Consider the following 22,676-nt stretch of genomic DNA (forward strand, 5'->3'; position numbering starts at 1 on the left):
CCACCTGTTTAATATGGGATTCTAGCTATTTATGTGAGCAGAAGTAATGTACTGTATCGGAAGTTATAATTTTCCTATACTGAAAATGTATTTCCAGTAGATACTTACCTCCTTCCACCCCAGTGAAAACTGGTGCTTCCATTTTCTGCCAAAACTCGTAGTGATAGTCTGGTAGAATTGAATAGAGGGAGTCACATGCATAATGAGAGTTTGTTACACTCTCATTGATGGAGGGTTGTTGCATGAGAGACACATTGGAATAAGTCATTTCCAATGGAGGGGAGGCAAAAGACTTGTGGTATGCATGATTTTTTTTGTTTTCATATAGAGGGCAGCACTGAACAATAATAGATATTTATATGAGTCCGGTGAGTACCTATCAAAAATATATTTTCAGTATAGGAAAATTATAACGTTTGAGGTAGAACAGCTACTTCAACTATATGTATGAATAAAATCTTAGTGCATACTGTGCTTAAAAGACAAAACATTTACAGTATAATTAATATTTCTTGTTTAATTTCTCTCCTTTTTGTTGGTTTCAGACACAGAATCCTCTTTACTGTTGACCATGGTTGTTTACTTAGTTTGTTAACATTTTCACAGAAGTAAAGTGTACCTTTTTTTCCTTTTCTTTCTTTTTAATTATTATTATTATTATATCAGAATAAACTTCACTCAAGGTTAGCCCCCTTCCTAAAATCTGACATTGTGTGCTATCAGGGAAGTCATACATTTAACATCACTGTTTTTTCTGTGTTAGGTTTATCAGTGTGGGCTTTTATGTGTTCACATTCTTTGAGCTTAGAACTTCTTTTTTATAGTTCCCATTGCACTATTTCTTAGATTGTGGAAGTGTTAATTCTGTTGACTTCAGTTTTATATAGTCTGTTTTCCATACCTAAAAGCCAGCCCTTTTATTGCTATTGCATCTCCAGTTTTCAGTTTCATTAGAAAGGAGCATACTTGAATGGTTTGTCTCGTTTAAACCCCAGATGAGGTTGTCCAACATAACATATATGACTGCTTCTGTAGTAGAAATATAACTTCAAGCTGCATGAAGCAAGATGTATAATCTCACATATCTTTTATTTCATTATGCAACTGTTTTCAGTCTTTTCTTGAGCCTGAAATGTCTATGTCATATGGTGAGAACTGTTTTTCGTTAACTAGTTGTTTACTTCCATGAGGTCATGCTCATTTTACATTAACAGCCTCAGCCTCCTTGGTTCATGCTATAGTCTCAGTTTTGGAATTCTCATCCAGAGTACACTTATGACTTACAATACTGTATTACATATGAACATAGTATTTTAACACTGAAATGAATTTCGATTGCATGCTTCTAGAAGTACTTGTTTACCGTACGTATCACATTTAGAACATGTGGCAAGATTAATTATTCTGCTTTGTCTTATTACATGTACACACACACGGAATCATAACATTAGAAAAAGAAACAATCAGTGTGAAATATTATAATGTCACATATGATTATTTTGTATGCCTTGAATACAGTGTATATTAGACAAGCTTAAAGTCTGTTTAACAAAGAATGTGAATAGATATTTGAAATATTCACTGTATCATTAACTCAGTATATATGTAACCAGACTTTAATTGTACCTAACAAAATCATTGCAGGAGGAGATATTTTTTCAACCAAGAACTAAGTTGTTATGACAGTGTTGGTCACATATTTGTTTTTATAAGGTTGGTCTAAAAAAAATAGAAAAAGAATCATCAAATAAGATGGACAATGTAAATATACATGATTATTTCAACTGGTGTCAAGGTTACGAAATATTATCTTACTGATAAAAAAATATTGAAACATCAATTGTTTGGTATGACAGTTGTTAGTGACTTATTTTTGTTTTAAAGCTACCAGAACCAAAAGAAATCAGTGAAGATGAGTTATTGTGTATTCTTCAGTCTGATGACCCATCTACATATAGAATCCCAATGAGTTTAGGGGAACCCCATGTGGAATTAGATAAAAGTAAGTCACAGAATCAACTTGTTTGAGAAAGGAAAACTTCTGATGTGCATGTATTATACAATGTGCATTATTGTTCATTTTTTGTAAAATGTCATTCCATGTAGGATATAATTATCCAAGAAATGCATTTTGTGTTTTGGAATTTATGCCACTCTGTACAATATTTGTAGCTGTATTAAGTTTGAAATGTGTATTGCATTCCAATTCCTTAAATATATAGAATGATAAGTTTAATTTTTTTTTGTATAATTGTTGTTATGAGGATAAACGTAATGTTTTGGTAGATATTTAACATTTTTTATATGAAATACATTTTTGAATTGTTTTTCTTGTAAAGTTAAAGTTAACACTTTATGATGTTTTAAGATATGTATTTTACTCACAGTGTAATTGTATGTCAATATAGAAATTTCAAGAATATGCAGCATTGATACTGCTAATTTATTCTTGTGAATTATTCAGCTGATAAGGTGTTTAAAATATTGAAAAATATATGTGAAGCCTAATCTATCATTCAGTTTTACTTTCCACTGAGTTATACCAGTTTCAGGGAATTCCACCCCTCATCAGTAACTCTGGACAAAAGCAAATAAGACTAGTCTTCATATAGTGATGGAGTGTATATTATATTTATGGTATTTCAGTTTGAAAGCTGTAAATATGTGGTGCAACTTGATCAATTTATTTTTGTTATCTGTGTGTGTGTGTTGAGCAGGTGGAATAGATATGGGGTCTCAGTGTGACTTAATGATTTTCATGGATTAAAAATGTTCTCCTTAACAAAGCCCAACAATATAAAACAGTAAATTAAATGAAAATAGATGTTATAAGATTAATAGTTGAAATTGTGAAGATAATTAAATTGCCAATCTGAAGACAAATTATTCATTCCTAAAAGAAAAAGTACATTTTATCTTATACATTTTCAACTTTTCATTTCACTATATGTTGATTAATTTGGTACAGTTAGTGTTATGGTGGAGGAAATAAGTTTTAGCCCCCCCCAAAAAAAATTGTTTGTTTGGGAGGTCATACAAATGAAATTTGAAAACTGTAAAATGAACACAAGTATTTTTAATCTTTAGCACGGTTATTACTTTTCACTGAGACTGACTCAGTAAAGGCTTTGTAAATTTACAGACAATTCTTTAGTAAAAATGCATTATCAAAAATTGATTTTTTGTGTACTTGTAATGTTTACTGAAAGGTTGCCACATTTTGTGAAGATACACTTGGTTTCGTGTTTTCAAATTAGGTCAAATTGACTCACTTTGTATGGAAAAAGTTAGTGCAACAAATATTTTGAGTAACAGACTGTATAATTCCCCAATAGCTTATAAAGTACACTTTTAGGACTAGGCTTGTAACAGCAATTCTATGAGTTCTACAATTAGAGGGACTTTTGGTAGTTTCTAAGGCTAATAGCGTAGCTTCTGGAGATAAGCTGAGTTTGCAGATTTTACTTTACTTTTTAAAACCTAACATTAGAAATTATATAATGATTTATTGTAAACTTTGTAATGATTTACTTTCATATCAAAGTTTTATCATTTGTTTTTCTACATGGTTGGAAAACCTTAACTTAGTATTTTGAGCACTGCATTATGATAGTTCTATTTCATATTCTCATTATAAATGAAGTGTGGTTTTCACTTGATAAAATAATCTTACTTTAATAAAATTGTTATTCTGATTGATGAAACTAAAAGCCATTGTAATATGAATTTACTTTCTGATTTTGCTTATCATGCAAGTATCACTTTCTAATGTTGAATGAAAAACATTGGCTAAACTTATGATCAGATATTTCAAAAATATGACTAAGTTTTATCTTTGTAACAATATGTTATTTTACAAAAAAAAATAACTTATTTTATTCATTTCTCAAATCTATAGGTAACTGGCCTGTATGAGTTTGTTTAATATTTTCCTCCATAATTCATTGGAACTGTTTTATATGTCTAAAGAGAAGCTATTTAATGTGGCAGTGGGCACAGTTACATGTTACTTACTAGTGATCTGTTTTTGGAAAAAGTTTCTTTGATTATCTATCCTGATTAATTGCTTTTAATCATTTTATTTTATGTGCTAATTTTAATTCAGATATATATATATATATGTCTTTTTGTTTTAATAAACTGTTTTTATAAATAATCAAATGTTTTTTATGCAATTTTTTGAATTGTCATAAAATATGAAGTGTTGAAATGTATGACAGATTTTAACTATTAACTTTAACTTTGTTTGGTCTGGTGCTCCAATAGATGTTTAATCTATTACTTTCTTCAGTAATCTAACTACCAAGGTGAATTTCACAAATACAAATTATTTTGTATATCAGTGAATGAATTTTTAGCTGTCTAAAAATGTATATATGTATGATTTTCTTTCTGAAATTATTAATTTTTTTTTACAGGTGGTCATCCCTGCACTGCATATGACATTATCATCAACAAAACATTTTTCAAGAAAGTTATCAACAGTGATCTGTTCAAAACATTTATGATAACTCTGTGTATGGAAGGAATAGAAAACAAATATAATTTGTGTTTGAACAAAGGTAAATCAAATACAGTCCATCATAATAAGTTTGATAACGTTCGGAGGTTAAACATATGTGTATATATATTTTTTAACTTATTATTTTTTTACAGATTTCAAAAGTGTGGTTTAATAATTTCATATGCAATGTCTGTCAGAAAAATAGCTGTGGTTGTTGTATTAGGTCAGTGCTCGCTTTACACAGTGATTTTCTGTTGCATATGTCTCCACTCCATCTGCACACTGTAAAGAGAACAACAAGCTATTAGCGCTGCAGCCTGGACATGAAAAACAATGGCCAGTTTATTAAGATTATTATCTAAAGTTCTGAAGAACACTAAAATTGTCAAAGCAAAAATGTTGTCAACAGGTAGTGGTCTTGTGGTCAAGAACTCCACAGACTAGACTTCGCTGAAATAAGCATTTTAAGAGAGAAAAAGGAGGGACACAATTTATAAAGACATTTGCAAGCTGTTCAGCACAAGCTGCAAATTTTATTGTTATTAAATGGTAATGTTGTTGTTCTTATAACAGTTGTCTTTTTTTTTCTTTACTAACTGGCACTTTTGCCAGTAACTTTCAAAGTAACTGACAAACATTTACCTGTGACTAAAAAAAAAAAAATCAGTTTCAAGCCCTGCAAACCTGTCATGTTTAATATAGATGTTAGTTCCAGATTCTCAAAGCTGTAATCTTTCTATAATGGATGTAGCGTGTATATATGTATCTATATATCTGTGTATGTGACCAAAATAATAAATATAATGTGGCGCCATCTATTGCATGGTACCACAAACTTAAATCCATAAAAAAATTTCACATATTGGTATTTAAGATTCAGACAATTAGAAAGGTAACTATGGTATGTGTGCAACAACCATTTCTTTATCACAAAACACAATTTTAAGTAAAAGTACTCTCCTCACTACAAGAACACGACTTTCTCTGGGACTGTTTGTGGGTTTGATTATATCTATTGATGTAATTTGTAAATATATTACTAAACAAATGGAGTCCGTAAAAAAACAACTTATTTTTACAATAAAGGGTACCATTTTTAATACATAAAACATTACAGCTTATATCAGCATAATCCAAACACTTTTCCCTGCAGTACTTCCCAGAAAAATCTTTTTTGAAAATGTTCACATTTTCTCAAAAAACAGCTGCCATATATTTGTGCCAGTAGTGTGGAATTTGCAGACCAAATCAAAATTTGCCTAAGTTTTGTTTGTTTGTAGTTAAGCACAAAGCTACACAATGGTATCAGAACCTAGCTTTTAGTGTTATATGTTCCCAGACTTATTGCTGTGCCATTGGGGGCCTTGCTTAAGTTATAATGATATTAGTACATTTTTTAGTTTGAAAAGAATATATCAAGTTATATTTGAGAAATAATTTCAATATTCTATATCATGAAAATAAACAGTTAATGACAAATTATACAGTGTAATTAATTACTTCTAGACTAATAGAATATGATTGAGCTACATGTGTTGTTATTGTAAAGAAATCCTATGTTTTACAGCTACTAAGTGCAATAGGCAAATAGTATTACAGAAAGCATCATGAATTAGCAATGTTAAACTAGAATAAGAAACACATTCAAAATATCTTTTATTATTAAACATAAAATGTTCTTTTTTTTAAAAACTTTTCATTGTAGGTGTATTTAAAGCTGCAAATCATTATTTCTTTTAAGAGTATTTTTTAAATTGTGCAAAATAAACTGACCTTAAACTTGACACATAAGTTTCTTTATGTGTAGGAGGTGATGCAGTATTTGATACAAATTTAACAGTTTTTCTTCACCCATTTTATGTTTGATAATATCTTGTTAGCAATCTGTAGTTTGTGAAAAAATCAAACCATAGAAAAGGGGAAAGCTTTTCATTGTAGGTGGTAAGTGAAAAGGCTATTTTTCAAAGTCTTTTTTTTTTTGAGAAGCTGTAATATTTGCTTTCTTATTTTCTGAAACCACAAAGAGTGGATTTATCTCATTTAACACATGTTCTTTAGAATTGCATCCGTGAACATGAGTTACTAGATGGCAGTGTAGATGAAGCTGTTTGTTAAATTTTCTTTCTTTTTATTTTAGATACTGTTTCTTAAAACTGTGATACATTTGTTTGGCCTCAAAGTTGGGATAAGTATTCTCACTCATTAGTGTCCAGCAAGATATTCCAAGCAGCTCATTTTTTACTTATTATTTGTTACTGATATATTTAGTTACGTAGAAATAGTTATATACACACACACACACACACACACACACACACACAAAACAGCATTTGATATACATGACTGATATCAATTATTTCTAGGTCTAAAAGTACATATTTCATTGCTATATTATTACTTCATTAAAAATGTGGAAGTTCTCCATTATTCTACAATGGGATATGAAGTACAGAAATTTTTAGATCAAAATCAAAACACTTTTCCATATACGTTATTAACTCATTCTTAAGCTGTCTTTAAAATATTCACTGGTTAAAAATTTACTTATTTTGCTTTTAAGAACAAATAACTTTCTTAACTTAAGCATATAATACTGAAGCTTGAAGTATTTTGCGTGATATGTATTTATTCTGTAACTTACTAAAGATACTCTTCAGTTTTAAGTTCTTTTGTGATTGATTTTAGTTTCATGGATGTTGTTGAAAAACAAGAAGTACCATGGAACAATGCCAGATCATCACATCAGATGTAATCAAAAGACCTTAATAACAGAAATTTCATCAAGGTTAGTTTGAATTTTTACTAAAGTTATAATTACAAGTATCTTTTATTTTTATAAAAATTGAATAGTAAAATTACAAATTTAAATTGTAACAAAGTATCTCTTGATAAATGTTGTTGTTTTTTATGTATATTATTAATGTTTACTTAATGAAAAACAATATGAGTTAATTAATTAGAAGGATTTGATGTAGACAAGAATTATATATATATATATATATATCTTTTTCAGTTTATGGCTGCTTGCTTGGTTATTTTGATATATTTTGGGTCAAGATAAATTGTGTTGCATATAAAGAAAGAGAGAAATTTTTTTTCTCAAACACTCAGAAGTTGAGTTTTAACTGTTTTCTAACTAAATTGATATTTTAAGATGATTTCATGATGTTTGTATATCATTTGAAAATGTATAATAGTTTTCAATCCTTTCTTTTATAGTTACCCACAGACATACATTGATGTAATCTTTGGTTTTAAAAAATATAATGCGACAAGTATTCTACATTCATTATAATAGACACGTTGACTCCATAAATGGTTTTCTGTCAATTTCTCTAATTCTTATTACTTAAGGGTAATACTAAAACTTTTGTAAAGCTCTTTCTTTTCTGTCTTTCTCCCATACAACCATTCTATGGTACATTTAAATAGTCTTTCCTAAACCTCTACTTGTGTGTTTATATTTATATTGCTCCTAAGCTTTTTTGAATTTCCTAATATTTTTTTAACCTTCCCGTAGCTTTATAAGTCATTAATTTTAACTAAAAATGATTTATAATTTTATACATAGTCAACCAAGGGTCAAATATGTATAATAGTTACTTATGAGTTAGCTGGGAACCTTAAAAAAAACATTAAGGCACCAAGTTTTTCTTGTTTTAAACAGCATGAGAAGTAGATAATTAATGTCATCCCATTTATATTTTACTTGGTTCTTAAAAGAGCAACCTTAATAACATTGGAAATGTATACAGATAAACAGATATTGGGCATGTGATGGAAATTTTTGATTTACAATAGTACAAACAAGTGAATAAAAAATGGATGGATGGATCAACTTACAGTGAATAAGATTGAGAAAAGGAATGATGAACAACATAGCCAATTGATGGTTGACAAAACTGGCAATAATGCATACTGGTAGACAAATGGACAGATTGCTTTGAGGATTATAAAAAAAATTACAGACTGTTAGATAAATAAACAATCTGGTAATAAAATGGGCGAAATGAGATGAAGTGTCATATATATATATAATGTCAGACTTTAGGCTAAGTTAAAAGGGGAAAAAAAACTTATAGGTAAAGTTCTACTTGTTTTTATTTTATAAACTGAAAATATGTAATTTATTGTTTTAAATCCTAAAGTTCTTTTAGTGAAAATGTTGAAATATTGTGCATATATATTTTTTTCATCACCAAATTTTAGAAATTTGAGTTCTCTATTACTGGTTTGTATTCTATGATTGACAATACTTGTGTTGCATTTTGTGTGAAATTTCATCCATTATTCAACTCTTGATAATATACTGGTTAAATATTAGCACTCCAATAGTTTTCAATCATAAATTTAACCTAGCTTTAATTTTTTTTCTAAGTTTCAGTACAGGTAGCTGTGATTTATGTTAAGGTTATAGATGAACCTGCATTACAATTAAAATTTAGGGCTTAATAAGAAGAATATTTCTATCTTCATATGTGAATTTTGGGTTTAGGAACTCCCTAAGGTGGGAATAGTAGTATGATGATTGGGCAGCTGTATGGAGAGAGGGGTGTTACATACACAGATTACACTTTAGATATTGAACAATATCCATAGGAGATAGAGCTTTCTGGTTAAGTTTTAAAAAAGTATAGAGTATTACAGATCAACCTCTAGTCTGAGTAAAATAAGTAGATAAAATTTTGTCCTTGTCCAGGCTTCATTGTTCTCATTTTCAGCAGCATTACAAATAGCTAACCTTGAAAGAGAAGAGAGATGTACATTGTTTTGTTAGATCTTACAGTGCAGTCACATTGTTTGTTTAAATTAATTTTCTTATTTAATAAACCTTGTGTTTGACATTAAATTCTTGACTTTGGTTGTAACTTGTTTGTTGAAAAATTCTGTTTAAGAATACCACAGTCATTCTAATTGTTTGAAACAGGAAACATTATTTAAAAAGTAAATTCTTTAGCTTTCATTACTGTTGGTAACAGTTTCTGTTAGTATAATTTAAACTTGGTGTTCAATTATTTTGTTAATGTAGCAATGAGCCAAATAAATCTGCATCACTTGAAAAGGAGGAAAAGACTGATACTAGAATTATGTCTGAAATATCTGGTAGCGCCAAAAGAAAAAATGTCCCAGTTCCTGAGTTTAGCATTCTCAAAGATCCAGTAGAAGGACATCCAGAGTTCCTAGTAGCCAGAATTCAACTTTATGAAGTGGTAAAATTCAGTGTTTGACTAAAAGGGTTTGGCTTAATATTGTATGTTAATAGTTGTTTATTTTAAAGTTGAATGTACAAATTTTTAAAAGAAAAGTGGGATGAAATTTGTTAGTTCAGCTATACATTTTTAAAGTTGTATTAAATCTTTGCTGCTGTGTTCCGAACTAATATATTACTGAAGATTATATTTTAGATAAAATATTCATTCCCGATATTTGAAATAAACATTAACTCCTCCTCGGCCAGTATTACTTGAGGTCATTCTGACTATTAAAAAAAAAACCTGTAAAAATCTGCATCTGGGAACTCTTCACAATATTTGTGAAGGAAAACAATCTCACCTCAGTTCCTACTTGATTTTGTTTTAACTACTGATTTGGCATACTATGTTGCACTTAGGTCCAAGTCCCACTCTTTCCTTGATATTAACAAAATTGTGTATACATTTAAAAGTTACCAAGGGTTATTTATGAAGTGCTTTGTTATTATACTTAATTAATACTTTAAGAACTTTTTTTTCATATTTAAAATTGCCAATTCTAAACATTTTATTTGAAAAAACCAATGTAATTAGAATTTGTATATCATTTATTTTATGGTTATTACCATGTGGCTAGAAAGCAAACAGCATCACAATTGTAAAGATAACATTAAAAATAAGCTAAAATGTTTTGAGGGGGGCGGATGTTTTGTTCATATTAATTCTAATGAAAGTAAAAGCTTGCTTACTACTGTCATGGTGAAGACAAGAGACATGATTAGAAATTTTCAAAATAAATGGGGCTTGTTTGTAAATGCATATGCAATTTAGATATTACTGTTCAAACTTGTGTGTATCTTAAGATTCTAGAGACAGTGTAAGCTAAGCTATGAAATCATTCTTAGATTTATAATACTGGCAATGATAAAGTATCTCAGATTTTAAAATAGATATGACTCCAGCTAAAAACTGTTAAACAAAGGAGAACCTAAGTTTCAAAACAATGTATTAAATAACTTTCCTGTCATTCCTTACAACGTTTTTCAACCTTTAACACTTGAAATAGTAATCTGATATTACCACACTTAAAGGTAGATCCAAGAAATTAAAAACCTGTGGATTTGCTCTATATAGTTTCTTGATAATGGATTTGTGTTATATTGTTTCCTTTTCAAAGTTACAGAAATATCTGTCTGTATTTTTCAGTGAGTTACATAATTGCTTCATTGTGGAAGACTATACTAAAAGAAAACAAAAAAGAGAAATATGTTAAAAGAATATAAAACAAACTAAAATTTAATGGATCTATGTAATAGAACTTTCTGACAAACAATAAAAAAAATCCAGGTTAATTTCTCTGCTTTGTTTTCAGCTTTTGACCAAAAGGGGTTGGCTTGATATTAGCAAAAAAACAAACTAATCTAATATATAAAGATGAAAAGCTGTTCACGTAACTTGGACAAAACGACAGTGCTTCCTGCTGCGAGAAGCAAGTTTATCTTATTAAAATTCTTCCAGCCACACACACATGTATATTAAATGGATGATGAGCTACTTTGGATATATAATTAGATTTGAGGATTGATTGATTGAGATCCTAATGTGTAATAAAATCGAACTGGGTATATGTGCACTCTATGCTTGGTATTGCTGGTGCACAAAAATCATAATCATTACCTGAAATTCCCCAGTACATTTGCTTGGTTGTCAAGGAGACACACTGTTGCAACATCATTGTCCAATTGGAAACTTTGGCTACAACTCTATAATAACCTGCATGTTTTATTTGCTGCACATTTCTTCAGCTCAGCAGGCTAACAAAGCCAAAACTAGAAAGACCCTGAAAATGCATAATAAAATTCACTGCCTTTACCATCACAATTAATAATTTGCAGGGTCATACAGTTGACGAAGTAGGAATATGTCTTTGAGAATCAGTTGTTTTTTTTTTGCATGTTTCAGTCTAAGTATTTATCAAGGAGAACATTTGAACATAATTTAAAAATATACAAAAGTCAAAATGCTAATCAAGCAATACTTAAAGGAGATGACATAAAAAAAATGTTTTCATGAAATACTAGAAGTATGATAGTCATTCTCCATACATATGTTGTTACTGGATTATAATCAAATTTTAGAAAACATGTTCATAAAACATTTATTTAGATGCAATTTTGAGAAGAAAAATTAATAATTATTTCCTGTCATATGATGGGCATTCAGCTTGTATTGTATAAGAATATGTCATAAGCATAGGTAAGTTTCTGTAAATCTTGTACATTGTTATTAGAATGCAAAGTTTCACTGTAGCTTTATTGAAACAAAAACTTGATTATATTTTCAAGGCTATAGGCACACAGTAAATGAATGAAAGCGTTAAATGGAAAGAAACATTTTTTTTGTATTTTAAAAACAGTGTTTTACAAAAGATATTTTAAATTTCAGAATCTAAAGATATCTACTAAATATAATTATATGATTCTTTTCTTTTATATACACAGATTACTACATATTCTGTAGAGTTTGTGGCAAGTTTTATGCAGTTTGTTTCATTACTTTGATTGTGGAACCTAAAAGACCAGGGTCTGGTATTATAACAGATCTAGTCTTTAAAGGAATAATTGTAATAATATTTTCAATTTAATTACAATCAACAAAGGAGGTTTTGGTTAAAAAAGATATTGCTTAAATATTATTTTTACCTAACAGAAAAACGGCAAGGACATAGAGCTGGATTTGGGAGAAGATAGAATTATACTCAGAGTTCAGCCTGACATTTATTATCTAGATGTATTTATTCCTTATGACATACAACAGGAGGAAAGTGGTGCACAATTTGATAAGCAAAGCAAGGTAAGTTTTAAGGAAAGAAACTGAAGCAAGTATTGGTTTATTACTTGTTTAATCTCCCTTTCAGTTTAATCACAGAATTTTGTCTGCTATTAAATATATACACACTTTTCTTCAGCACAGTTGATACACATTCATGTTTTTACTTAAGTTTCTATTTTTGTAAAAATAACTACACATTTTGTTTATTGAATTATCAGCAGTTGCTACAAATGTTGAACTCGGCTAAGTAATGTCGCGTTTATGTTTCTTAATAATTACTCAAAACATAAATCTTGTAAGTTTAAGCAAAGAATTTGAAACATTTAAGAGAGAAAGGCAAAGTAGGAGAATACTTAAATTATTGTTAAGGCTATAACTCGCCACTAACCATAGATGCTCATTGTTGTCATGATTACATATCTTTTGAAATGCTTGTCAGAATATTTTTGTACGTTGTTAAAATTATACCCTAAAGCATTGACTGTATTTGTATTTTAATTTTGTGTGCTTAGCACTGTGTACAGAAATTGTTTTTGTAATATGCCAAAACTACTTGTTTTAGCTCTGACACGAATATTTTGTTTATCAAGGTTACCTCACTCAGCTTTGACCCATTACACTGGTTATCTCCCACATATCTAGATTAATTTTTGAAGGTTATTTCTTTTTTTTGCTTTGGCTTAGATATTCAAGCTAATACTTCACATACAAGCTGAGATACCTGTCCCTTGTCCTGGCTATGGACTAAAAGAAATGTGGAAGTAGATGCTATGATATTTCACACACAAATTCTAAGTTTCACACAATTTATTTATAATATAACGTTATTACAGTATTCATTATTATCTCACCAGAAGTTTTGTAAACATTTTAAGAACTCTCTATTTATATACTTAAAACATGGTCAGGGTGACTTTGTAGGAAGAGGTAGCAGCCAAAGTAGTAGTGGTAGGTGTGCTTTCTGTTACCTGCTTTCAATACCCAGCCCTTAATGTCATTCCACAGTGTTTCAAGTGATTAATTAATTGATGATTGCTGAAGTTGAAAGGTCACAAGTCAAAGTGGGAATTGGATATAACTTAAGAACTGGCTCTTCATGTCAGCCTTATTGTGATTGTTGGAGTAGGAACTTTAGCCAAGTTTATGTATTACATTTCTCCATAGAGAGTGCTAGTGCACTGTTTGAGATATATAAGACATTATGTGTATATTGTGTTATAGAAAATTCAATACATTTTTTTTGGTCTGAGGACATGGTGCCATCTATGAATGTAGTTAACATTAACTTACATCAAAGATAGTTAATGCTTAATAACAACAATAATGGGGTGGAGCAGGTTGTGAATTACCATTAACATGCCTCTTATCCCAAACTATCATACCACAAAGTTTGGTTGAGATTGGCCCAGCACCCTAAGAGTAGTTAGATAACAGACAGACATGTATACAGATTTTTGCTACGTTCCAAAGTTATTTCTGAATAGTGATCATAGACATTCACATTCTGTTTTGTCAGATATTTTCCTTCACCTCTGACCATAACCATTTTTGCCATGCTATCTCTTACTAGTGACATTCAAGTGTTTACTTATCTCTCATTGCACTGACCAAATGTATTGTTCTTCACATTTATCACTACTGTGTGTCTCACCACTAACCTTTTTACAGCTTCTCAACAGAGCACCTTTCTTGTTGTAACTTTCCAAGGTAATTACTCTCATTAGTAATATTTTTTTATATGATGTCACTGATCAGATATTAATTATCCTTTCTCAAAGTTATTTCATTGAGCCTAAGTTGTATTTTTTTTAGGTTTTGACAATAACAATGCCTGTGGTTCCATTAAAGAACAAGAGTTGATATATGCAAAATCCACAGCTAGTATCTGTGATAACATTTCCATTGCTTATGGGTAAAAGTATTCTTCAGTATTCAGCAGGTTCCAGTCATCAGCAAGAAATTATCTTCACAATAACTGTGTGAAAAAGTGTATTTTCTATGAAAAAGCTCATACATAAAAGTTGCTACATGTTTGCCCAGATTTCACCCTAGTCTGTTTCATAAATAAATATATTATTAATATAGTAGTTCAGAATTGGTAGAGATTTGACCTCCTTACTAACAATGTATGACCTGTTAATGATTATTAAAGTTACTAAAATATTTGAACATGGTAGTGTTTATTCTACTAAATTCTATAAATGTTGATATTTTAATCCTCAAAAAAAAACTGAGGTTGCATTGAATTATATATTTAATAGAATATTGAATATAACATCTAAGTAAGACAGCCAGATATTTTTTAGAAGTGTTACCACTTAAATAATCTGAATATTTTGTTATTTTTTAATTTATTTATTTTTTTGTTTTGTCTCAAAACTGCTTTAGTAAAAATATTTGTAGTTTTCTAAACATCTTTTGATATTGCAGTGACTGTTTCAGGGCTTGAAAAATCGGTTTTTGCCAGTTAAAAGTGCCCTCTCGGGGTTTCTGATATGTACCACGTACATAATTTAATGAGTTTCCTATGGGTTTGTCCAAAAACTCCTTGTTTTTTTTATGCAGTTTTTCCTTCCAAGAACATCAGAAGTTACCTGATGACTTTTCTGCAAATTTATTGGTAATACGGCTTCCCACATATAATTCCATGAACATAATGCTTAATCCGTTAAATGTAAAGAGTTTAAGTTTTGATTACATTTACATGCAGATCTACTTAATAAAATATAAATTTTCATGAGCAATGATTGAGTACAGAAGAGCAGCAAAAATTGCAAGGTGATACAAAAGTCATGCAACACTGATATTTTATAAACCAATTTTTTTCTTTGGTTACAAAATTGGTTGGGACAATATTAACTATACAAGAATTTAATCAAGTGCTAATGTTGTGTGAGGATACCGGATTAAATCAGTAATGCCAAAACAACTTAATTTGAGGCATCCAGTACAGGAGACTCCTTGTCTCTCAAGTTATCGTTCACTCATCAAAGTTTGTGAAACTGGTTATGTGGCCAATCATAAAAGTAGTGGAAGATTTTCACGAAATGAAGATCTTTTGGACACAATGGCAAACCATCTATCAGCAACGCAGACAAAGTCGTGTGCTCTGGATTATAAAGCATCATAACTTCCAAGCTCCACAAATCCCAGAAGATGACCCAGGCTAAATGGTTTGTGATGCAGGAAGAACTTGGATGAACACTTCACCCAGCTGTGGACAGAGGAGGCAATATTTTATGTAAAAGGTGTAATAAAATGTCACAATTGTTGACATTTGAGTTGCAGGAACAAGATCAGGTGTAGTCTAATGTGTTACAAAAGTAATACACAACTTCAAAAATGCAAAATTTTTAAAAATACTTATATTCAAAGATAGGACATTAAACTTCAGAAGGCTTCCTTGGTGTGCCACCCCATCCCGACAGATGGATAGGGTGTCATGAGCTAGCAGCATAGCCTACATGCTCCCCTCATCTTACTTCTCTACACTTTTTTACTCTGAGCCTATGAGCCTCATCAAACACTGTTTGTCACATGTCCAAGTAACTTGGAAGGTTTTAAGCACAGTGTCACAACAGCCTGTACAATTGTAACACCACAAGTGCTACAGAATGCAAGTTGAAACAGAACTGAAAGGGTGACATTGCATCATAATGTCAATGGTGCGCATTTCAAATAGATATAAGGGCAGGACTTAGAAAAAAAAAGTATAGTGGTGCACAACTTTTACATCACCTTGTACACTATAGGCTTGAATGTGGCTGGAAAAACGTTATTGCATTTTACATAATGAAAGTAAGTTATTAAATCAAAAGTGTCTGCTATGATTGCTGCTATTTATTTGATTAGTTATTATTATAAATAAATATACTGCTCCACTTTTAGAGGGTCCATATAATACATACCTTTAAATTCAGTGGAGTATTTGAATCATTTTTTTCATCTTTATCTCAGGTACAAAGTAAACTTTTTCTGATGAAGAATACAAACCTTAAAATACCATATTGAATATCAAATAAACAAATACAGCACAGAGTAATGGGTAAAAAAATATACACTGGTATAGATGTCCTTACATTGCTTAGCATACGTATAAATGACTTGTATATTATCTATAAAACAATACTATTTTTTGAAAACATATTAAAAACATTGTGATAAAACTTGTACAAGATGATACAAAGGTTAATGAGTTGTTCAAATCATTTTGTTGAACCCCTCATTGTTACTGTTCCAGCTAGGGCACTCTACTCACAAGGTCAAACCCCGTCCATAACGTGCTTCCCTTTCAGTTGTGGGGGCATTATAATGTGATGGTCAATCCAACTATTCAATGTTAAATAATAGCCCAAGAGCTGGCAGTGGATTGTGTTGACTAGCTGCCATTCCTGTAACCTATCACTTCAAAATTAGGAATGGTTAGTGCAGATAGCTTTCAAGTAGATATGTGCAAACATATACAATTTAAACTTCTTTGGTTTAAAGTGAATGTTTTTCTTTTGTTTTTTTTCTCAACACAGAATAACAGTTAAACTATCGAAGTGTAAAATACAATGAGAACACATCAACAAAATATAAGCAACACTCCAGACGTATAACAGTGACAACAGTACATTTCAAACTGGTAGAAAACTACACCTCTGAATATTTTCAAAATGAAGAATTTGTGGTAACTTTAATTTATGGATTTCAATTTGATAACAAAAGTAATACACAACTTCAAAATACTAAGTTTTTAAAAATACTTATATTCAAATTTTCATTTCTAGCACCTTACGCAAAAGCAGTGAAATCTAGAATTAAGTAACAGAGGAGCTAAGAAAATTTGCTAGCTAAAAACACCTACCATCAAAAATTTAGATTTGCTTTTAACAAATGAAAACTTCCAACTATTAAGTGTTAAATCTTTCACTTATATTGTTGTGTGAAGTGGATTGTTAAATGTAATGAAAAAACATTATCATAGTTACATGAAACATCTTTACTACTGAACTCTCTACATTCAGATTTCATTTTATTCCACATGGTTTGGGTCTGGTCCCATTTCAACAAGTGAATTTCAAAAAATAAAACATAAAAATTGTTTCTTATTCATTTAACTTTCCCCAAATATCGACAGTTTTATGTGACAAGCTTACGTAAAGCTCATCTGTAAAAGCTCCAAGATTGGGGCTGAAAAATGCAAAAGTAAAACCAAGAAGAGTTCTATGAGGTGTTTCATTAATAATTATTTTCCAAATTAAATGTTTGAAAGATTAAAGCAGGATCAGCTCATCTGAAAACTCAACTTTTAACTGGATACATCTAAAGACTCGGTTCTGTTTTTTCTACAAATATATAAATAAAAACCAAGTTAAAAATTATTAAACTTTTTTCCTGTTAGCTTTACTTTTAGAAAGTATTTACAGATAAAAAATTGGAAGTAATATTTTAATGACACAGTCCAATATTATTTCAATGGATATATAGAAATTCAAGTAAAATTTTGGTGTACTAAGAAATAGTCATTTAGATCAAGTATTTTATTCTGCTAAACTTAACACTGTACATCTCTTTGAAAGTGTAACTGAAAAATATAAAAGTTTTACTCCATTGAAGGATATTTATTTATTTAAAGAAGATTATAATGAACAAATTAAGAAACTAATGCACATAGAAATTTTCACTAGTTAAATGTTTCCAGTCATGTCAACATCATTTTCTTGTAATATTCAGTAGTACATTTTTCTTCAGTCATGTTAAACTGAATTCTAACTATTAAAAAATAAATTAACTGAAAGTAAGCAGTTCTATGCGTTTGAAATTCCTAGTTGAAAAGGAAGTATAAATGCTTGTAACCAAGTTTCAAGACTCTGCTATCACTAGTTGTAGTGACATTGGCCCTCCCCACCAATAATAATGACATCTGTCATTTGTTACATTCAAACGTTTTGCTTGCATCACCCTTGAATGAATGAAAAATAAACAAGTTTTATACTTGGAGGTGGGACTTCATGCAGCCCACTAAACTAAAAAATAAAACATGGCATTTGTCTGTTCTTTGTTTGTGTACAAAAAGGGTGAAACATACGCAAACTAAAGAAAAGTGAAACCTTTTGGGTTGGATCACAATCATCTTTGAAGTCAATCTTGCAAATGTTTTCAAATTAGTTGTTCATACATTTTGCCATAATCAGAAACTCAGATAGACAAGCCTGGCAAATACATCTGGTCTGGATCTGTATTTTGGTCACATCGTTGTTAGTCGCAATTTTGGAGATTTATATTATATTTAGACCTCTTCTTCTCCTGGCAAATGCTTACACACCTTTTTCAATATTTCGAAAGCTGCACTACAAAAGGAGAATATTACGTGTTTCCATTCACATGAAAGGTTGAATAGCAATCTCAAATAAGCCTGTTATTTTAATTTTGTGATAGTTATTAATTTTCGTTTAAACAAATGTGTGGAGCAGCTTTAAAATGTAGTATATTTCTAGGTTTTTATAAATACTTGGTATAATAGTCAAAATATATGACATTTTTAATTAATAAAACAGCCAGAGAAACAAACACCAGTCAGAAAACATGTTCAATGCTTTGAAACTAAATTCTAACACATCCTATACTACAAATGATGTTCAAACTGATCACTCCTACAACTTTTTATAACAAATTACTGATTAAATGATATCTTAATATTTCTATTTTTGTATATCTCATTTTTCCCACATAGTTAGATAATTATATTTTAAGTACTAGCAACTATACTAATATGATAGACCATATACTATAAAAAAAGGCATTTTGACCAGGTTTACGTTTAATAATTTACTATACACTTTGGTGAGTGGCAGTCAATTTCAATAAATACTAGTTAATAGTGGTAGCATATAACGTATGCCAGTACTACATTACATGTGTGAATGCAACCACAAATTGTGAAATACATGCCATACAATAAACGCGACACTGAAAATAAACCTCATTCTGTAATAGACATTAAAGCAGAAAGATAACAGCAAGTATATAAATAACAAGTAACTAGCTTCAAATTAACTACTCCATTTTAGTCATTCAGTTCTTTTAGCTCCTGTTTTTTTTTAAATTATTACGGGTCATTAAATTAAGATACCGGTTAGAGGTCGCACTTCATAGGTTTAAGATACAAGAAGTCTGAATTTTGTGAAATGTGCTATTTTTACTTTCAGCTTTCCATCAGTTTCCAAATATTATAAATACCTTGTTTATTATTGCACTGGAAAAATGTTGTGCACATTTTTCTTACTTGAAGAGAAAGGTAAAAAAGTACATAACTTGAGTAAAAGTTATTAATATATTATTATGATGTAGCAAGTTGAAGCTCTATTAGGACGTGTAGTATAATCTATCTTGTCACTTTTTTACCTGATGCCATTAAGCTTTAAACACATGAGTTGATAAAGTTAAACAAAGAAGTCATAATTCCTTTTTTGTAAAGGACTAAAAAAATGTAACAAATAATCTATCTTGTCACCACATCTAACCTTACTACATATTTGCATTAGCCAATTTTGTTGTTTGCAACCAACTTTACCACCTAGTGATAACACCAAATGTTAAAATAACATTTTAAGTTAAAAAGAAAATCAGCAGAAACAATGTATGTATTGTTATGTAACAAAGGTATTCATTCATACATACGATTAATATTTTAAAATATATTAAATAAATATGTCAACAATTACAGTGCACTCCAGAGAAAACTATTGCTTACTGAACCCATGACAGCCAGTATGCTATTTGATTAGTCACCTTAATGCAGCATCAGATCTTGCACACAACTTAAATAGTTAATGAAGCATCAAAATTTACATATATATATATATATATAATCATCATACTGACTGAAAAAATCAACTACATTACTTCCTCAACTTGTGACTACCTACTGATCTTATTCACTGAAGCATCATATGCTCATCTACTTGCCAAAAGCTTCAAAGCCTACACACCATCTATCTAGTTACTTTTGTATGTACTCAAATAACCTAACTTCCTTACCTAATGAAGACATCAAACATACCATCTACCTAACTACTTTATTTTCTGAATGGATCAAACTGAATAAATTATCTAGCTAATCACATCAATTGCTATGACTATCAAAACCTATGCTCTAAGTAGCCAGTTTTACTATACTAAATAACACTATGATTTATCTAATTTTTTTTTATGCATCAGAACCCACATACTATTTACCTTATCACTTGCCATCAAATTTTAAATACCAACAATCTGATCACATTATTTGTTAATCAAAATTGATACACACACATATATTAGATAAATACAGTCACTGCACAAATTTTATCTGATCATTTACTCATCAAAACAAATATGCTTCATTTAACAACTGTAAAGCAACCAAACTTTATGCACAGTCACAGTGAAGTCAACATGCCAAACAATTTTCTAAGACTATATTTACTTAACCCACTAGAGCTACCAAACTCAACCAACTTCTACTAGATCACTGGAGTTAGTAAATCATACATACACACTTTCTCCAATTATTGAAGTGACTGATGCCAATGACTCAAACTTCCTACTTCCAAGATACATTGTAAAATAAACAGAAAGAAAAATCACTCATCTTTCTTTCAGATATGTATAATCTTTTATAAAGGTGTTTAAAGTGATTTGTCCAAAAATATCTAAACTTTACAGAAATCAACTAAATACAAAAAGTTCAAATATTTGAGCATTTACTGGTTGCTGATAACACTTCAATGAGGTTCATATAAAACCAATGTCAAAAAAGGACTTACATTATCATGAATGTAAAAGTGTTTAGAAACACAAACTACACTGAGTATAGGTCTCTTACAGAAACTTTATTTCTTATTAAAATTGTTCATTAAGGTGTACACAATGAAAATAGTATTAGCCTTTACTTCATACCCTTTATTTCAACAGAATTTGCACCTGCACCGGAAACAAAAATTATAGTAAACCTTTTTTTTTATAAGTCATATAGTGTAAGTAATGAATACCAAACATTTACTATGCTATATCAGTCTGATATATATTTGACTACAGTAGTAATTTCTTTAAAAAACACGTAATATCAAAACCTCAAATTCTATCATTTTGGTACATATCAAGACTAACAGGATTTATACTATAAACAAACCTCTACTTTGAAACAACCATGACTAGAAGTCACAGTGTAAATAAGTAATACCAAACTTCTCCCTTTCCCTCTTTGATATAACCCTAAGAATCATTTACAATGGAAAATGGACCAAATCCCACTTCTTTTATTTTGATACACACCTGATGAAAAATCTGTATACAAAGGCCAGAACAAAGATTGAGTTCTTCCATTCTAGGATATCCTGAAACATTTTACAGTGTAACCAAATCAGACCCAAACTCCACTCTTACCACTTGAAGTTGGGCCAAAACTCTACTCTTACCAATTTCAAGAAAGACAAACTCTACTCTTACTGCTTTGAGCAAACAAAATTTTTAATAGTAATAAAATAAAAAATAATAACAATGTTTAAAAATACATAATAAAACTGTATTTGGCCTATGGCCAACATCAAAAGTGACTAAACATATTTTAGTAGCTTTTTGCTACCATAAACAGAAGTGACACATATCAGCCAGTAGAAGCTTTATATACAAAGGGTTTGACTTTATAAGCTTCAAAGGATGGTACAGATACTAATTTAAATGGGAAATTAATATTACACTCCATAACTATGGATTAATACATGCCAATCCACAACAACAGATTACATAGTTTGCAACACAAAATTTCAACAGATTTTCTAATATTAACGTCAATGTGAATATTTTGTTTATATACAGTTGTAGTGGATTTTTACTTCTATAATGTACCAGTTTATGATATATGTTTGGCTACAGCAGTCATTTAGTTATAACTGTAACAGTTGTCTACTTTTACAATATACCAATTGATATATTCCTTGTTACAGCAGTTATTTAATGTATAGCTCTAACAGATGTCTACTTTTACAATATACCAATTGATATATTCCTTGTTACAGCAGTTATTTAATGTATAGCTCTAACAGATGTCTACTTTTACAATATACCAATTGATATATTCATTGTTACAGCAGTTATTTAATGTATAGCTCTAACAGATGTCT

General features: G+C 29.9%; 1 protein-coding gene across 1 annotated transcript in view; it reads left to right on the forward strand.

The window, feature by feature from the left end:
• LOC106478473 (PIH1 domain-containing protein 1-like) overlaps positions 1-14,701 on the forward strand; it is a 25,850-nt gene extending 11,149 nt beyond the window's left edge. The window contains exons 3-8 of the mRNA XM_013939019.2: positions 1,885-2,002; positions 4,419-4,562; positions 7,190-7,289; positions 9,534-9,714; positions 12,406-12,549; positions 14,341-14,701. Of these exons, the coding sequence (XP_013794473.1) occupies positions 1,885-2,002; positions 4,419-4,562; positions 7,190-7,289; positions 9,534-9,714; positions 12,406-12,549; positions 14,341-14,388 (735 nt within the window). The 3' untranslated portion in view covers positions 14,389-14,701. The remainder of the gene's footprint in view (positions 1-1,884; positions 2,003-4,418; positions 4,563-7,189; positions 7,290-9,533; positions 9,715-12,405; positions 12,550-14,340) is intronic.
• Positions 14,702-22,676: the final 7,975 nt, after the last annotated feature.

This window comes from Limulus polyphemus, unplaced genomic scaffold (genome assembly GCF_000517525.1).
Source record: "Limulus polyphemus unplaced genomic scaffold, Limulus_polyphemus-2.1.2 Scaffold214, whole genome shotgun sequence".
In the NCBI taxonomy this organism is placed as follows: Eukaryota; Metazoa; Arthropoda; class Merostomata; order Xiphosura; family Limulidae; genus Limulus; species Limulus polyphemus.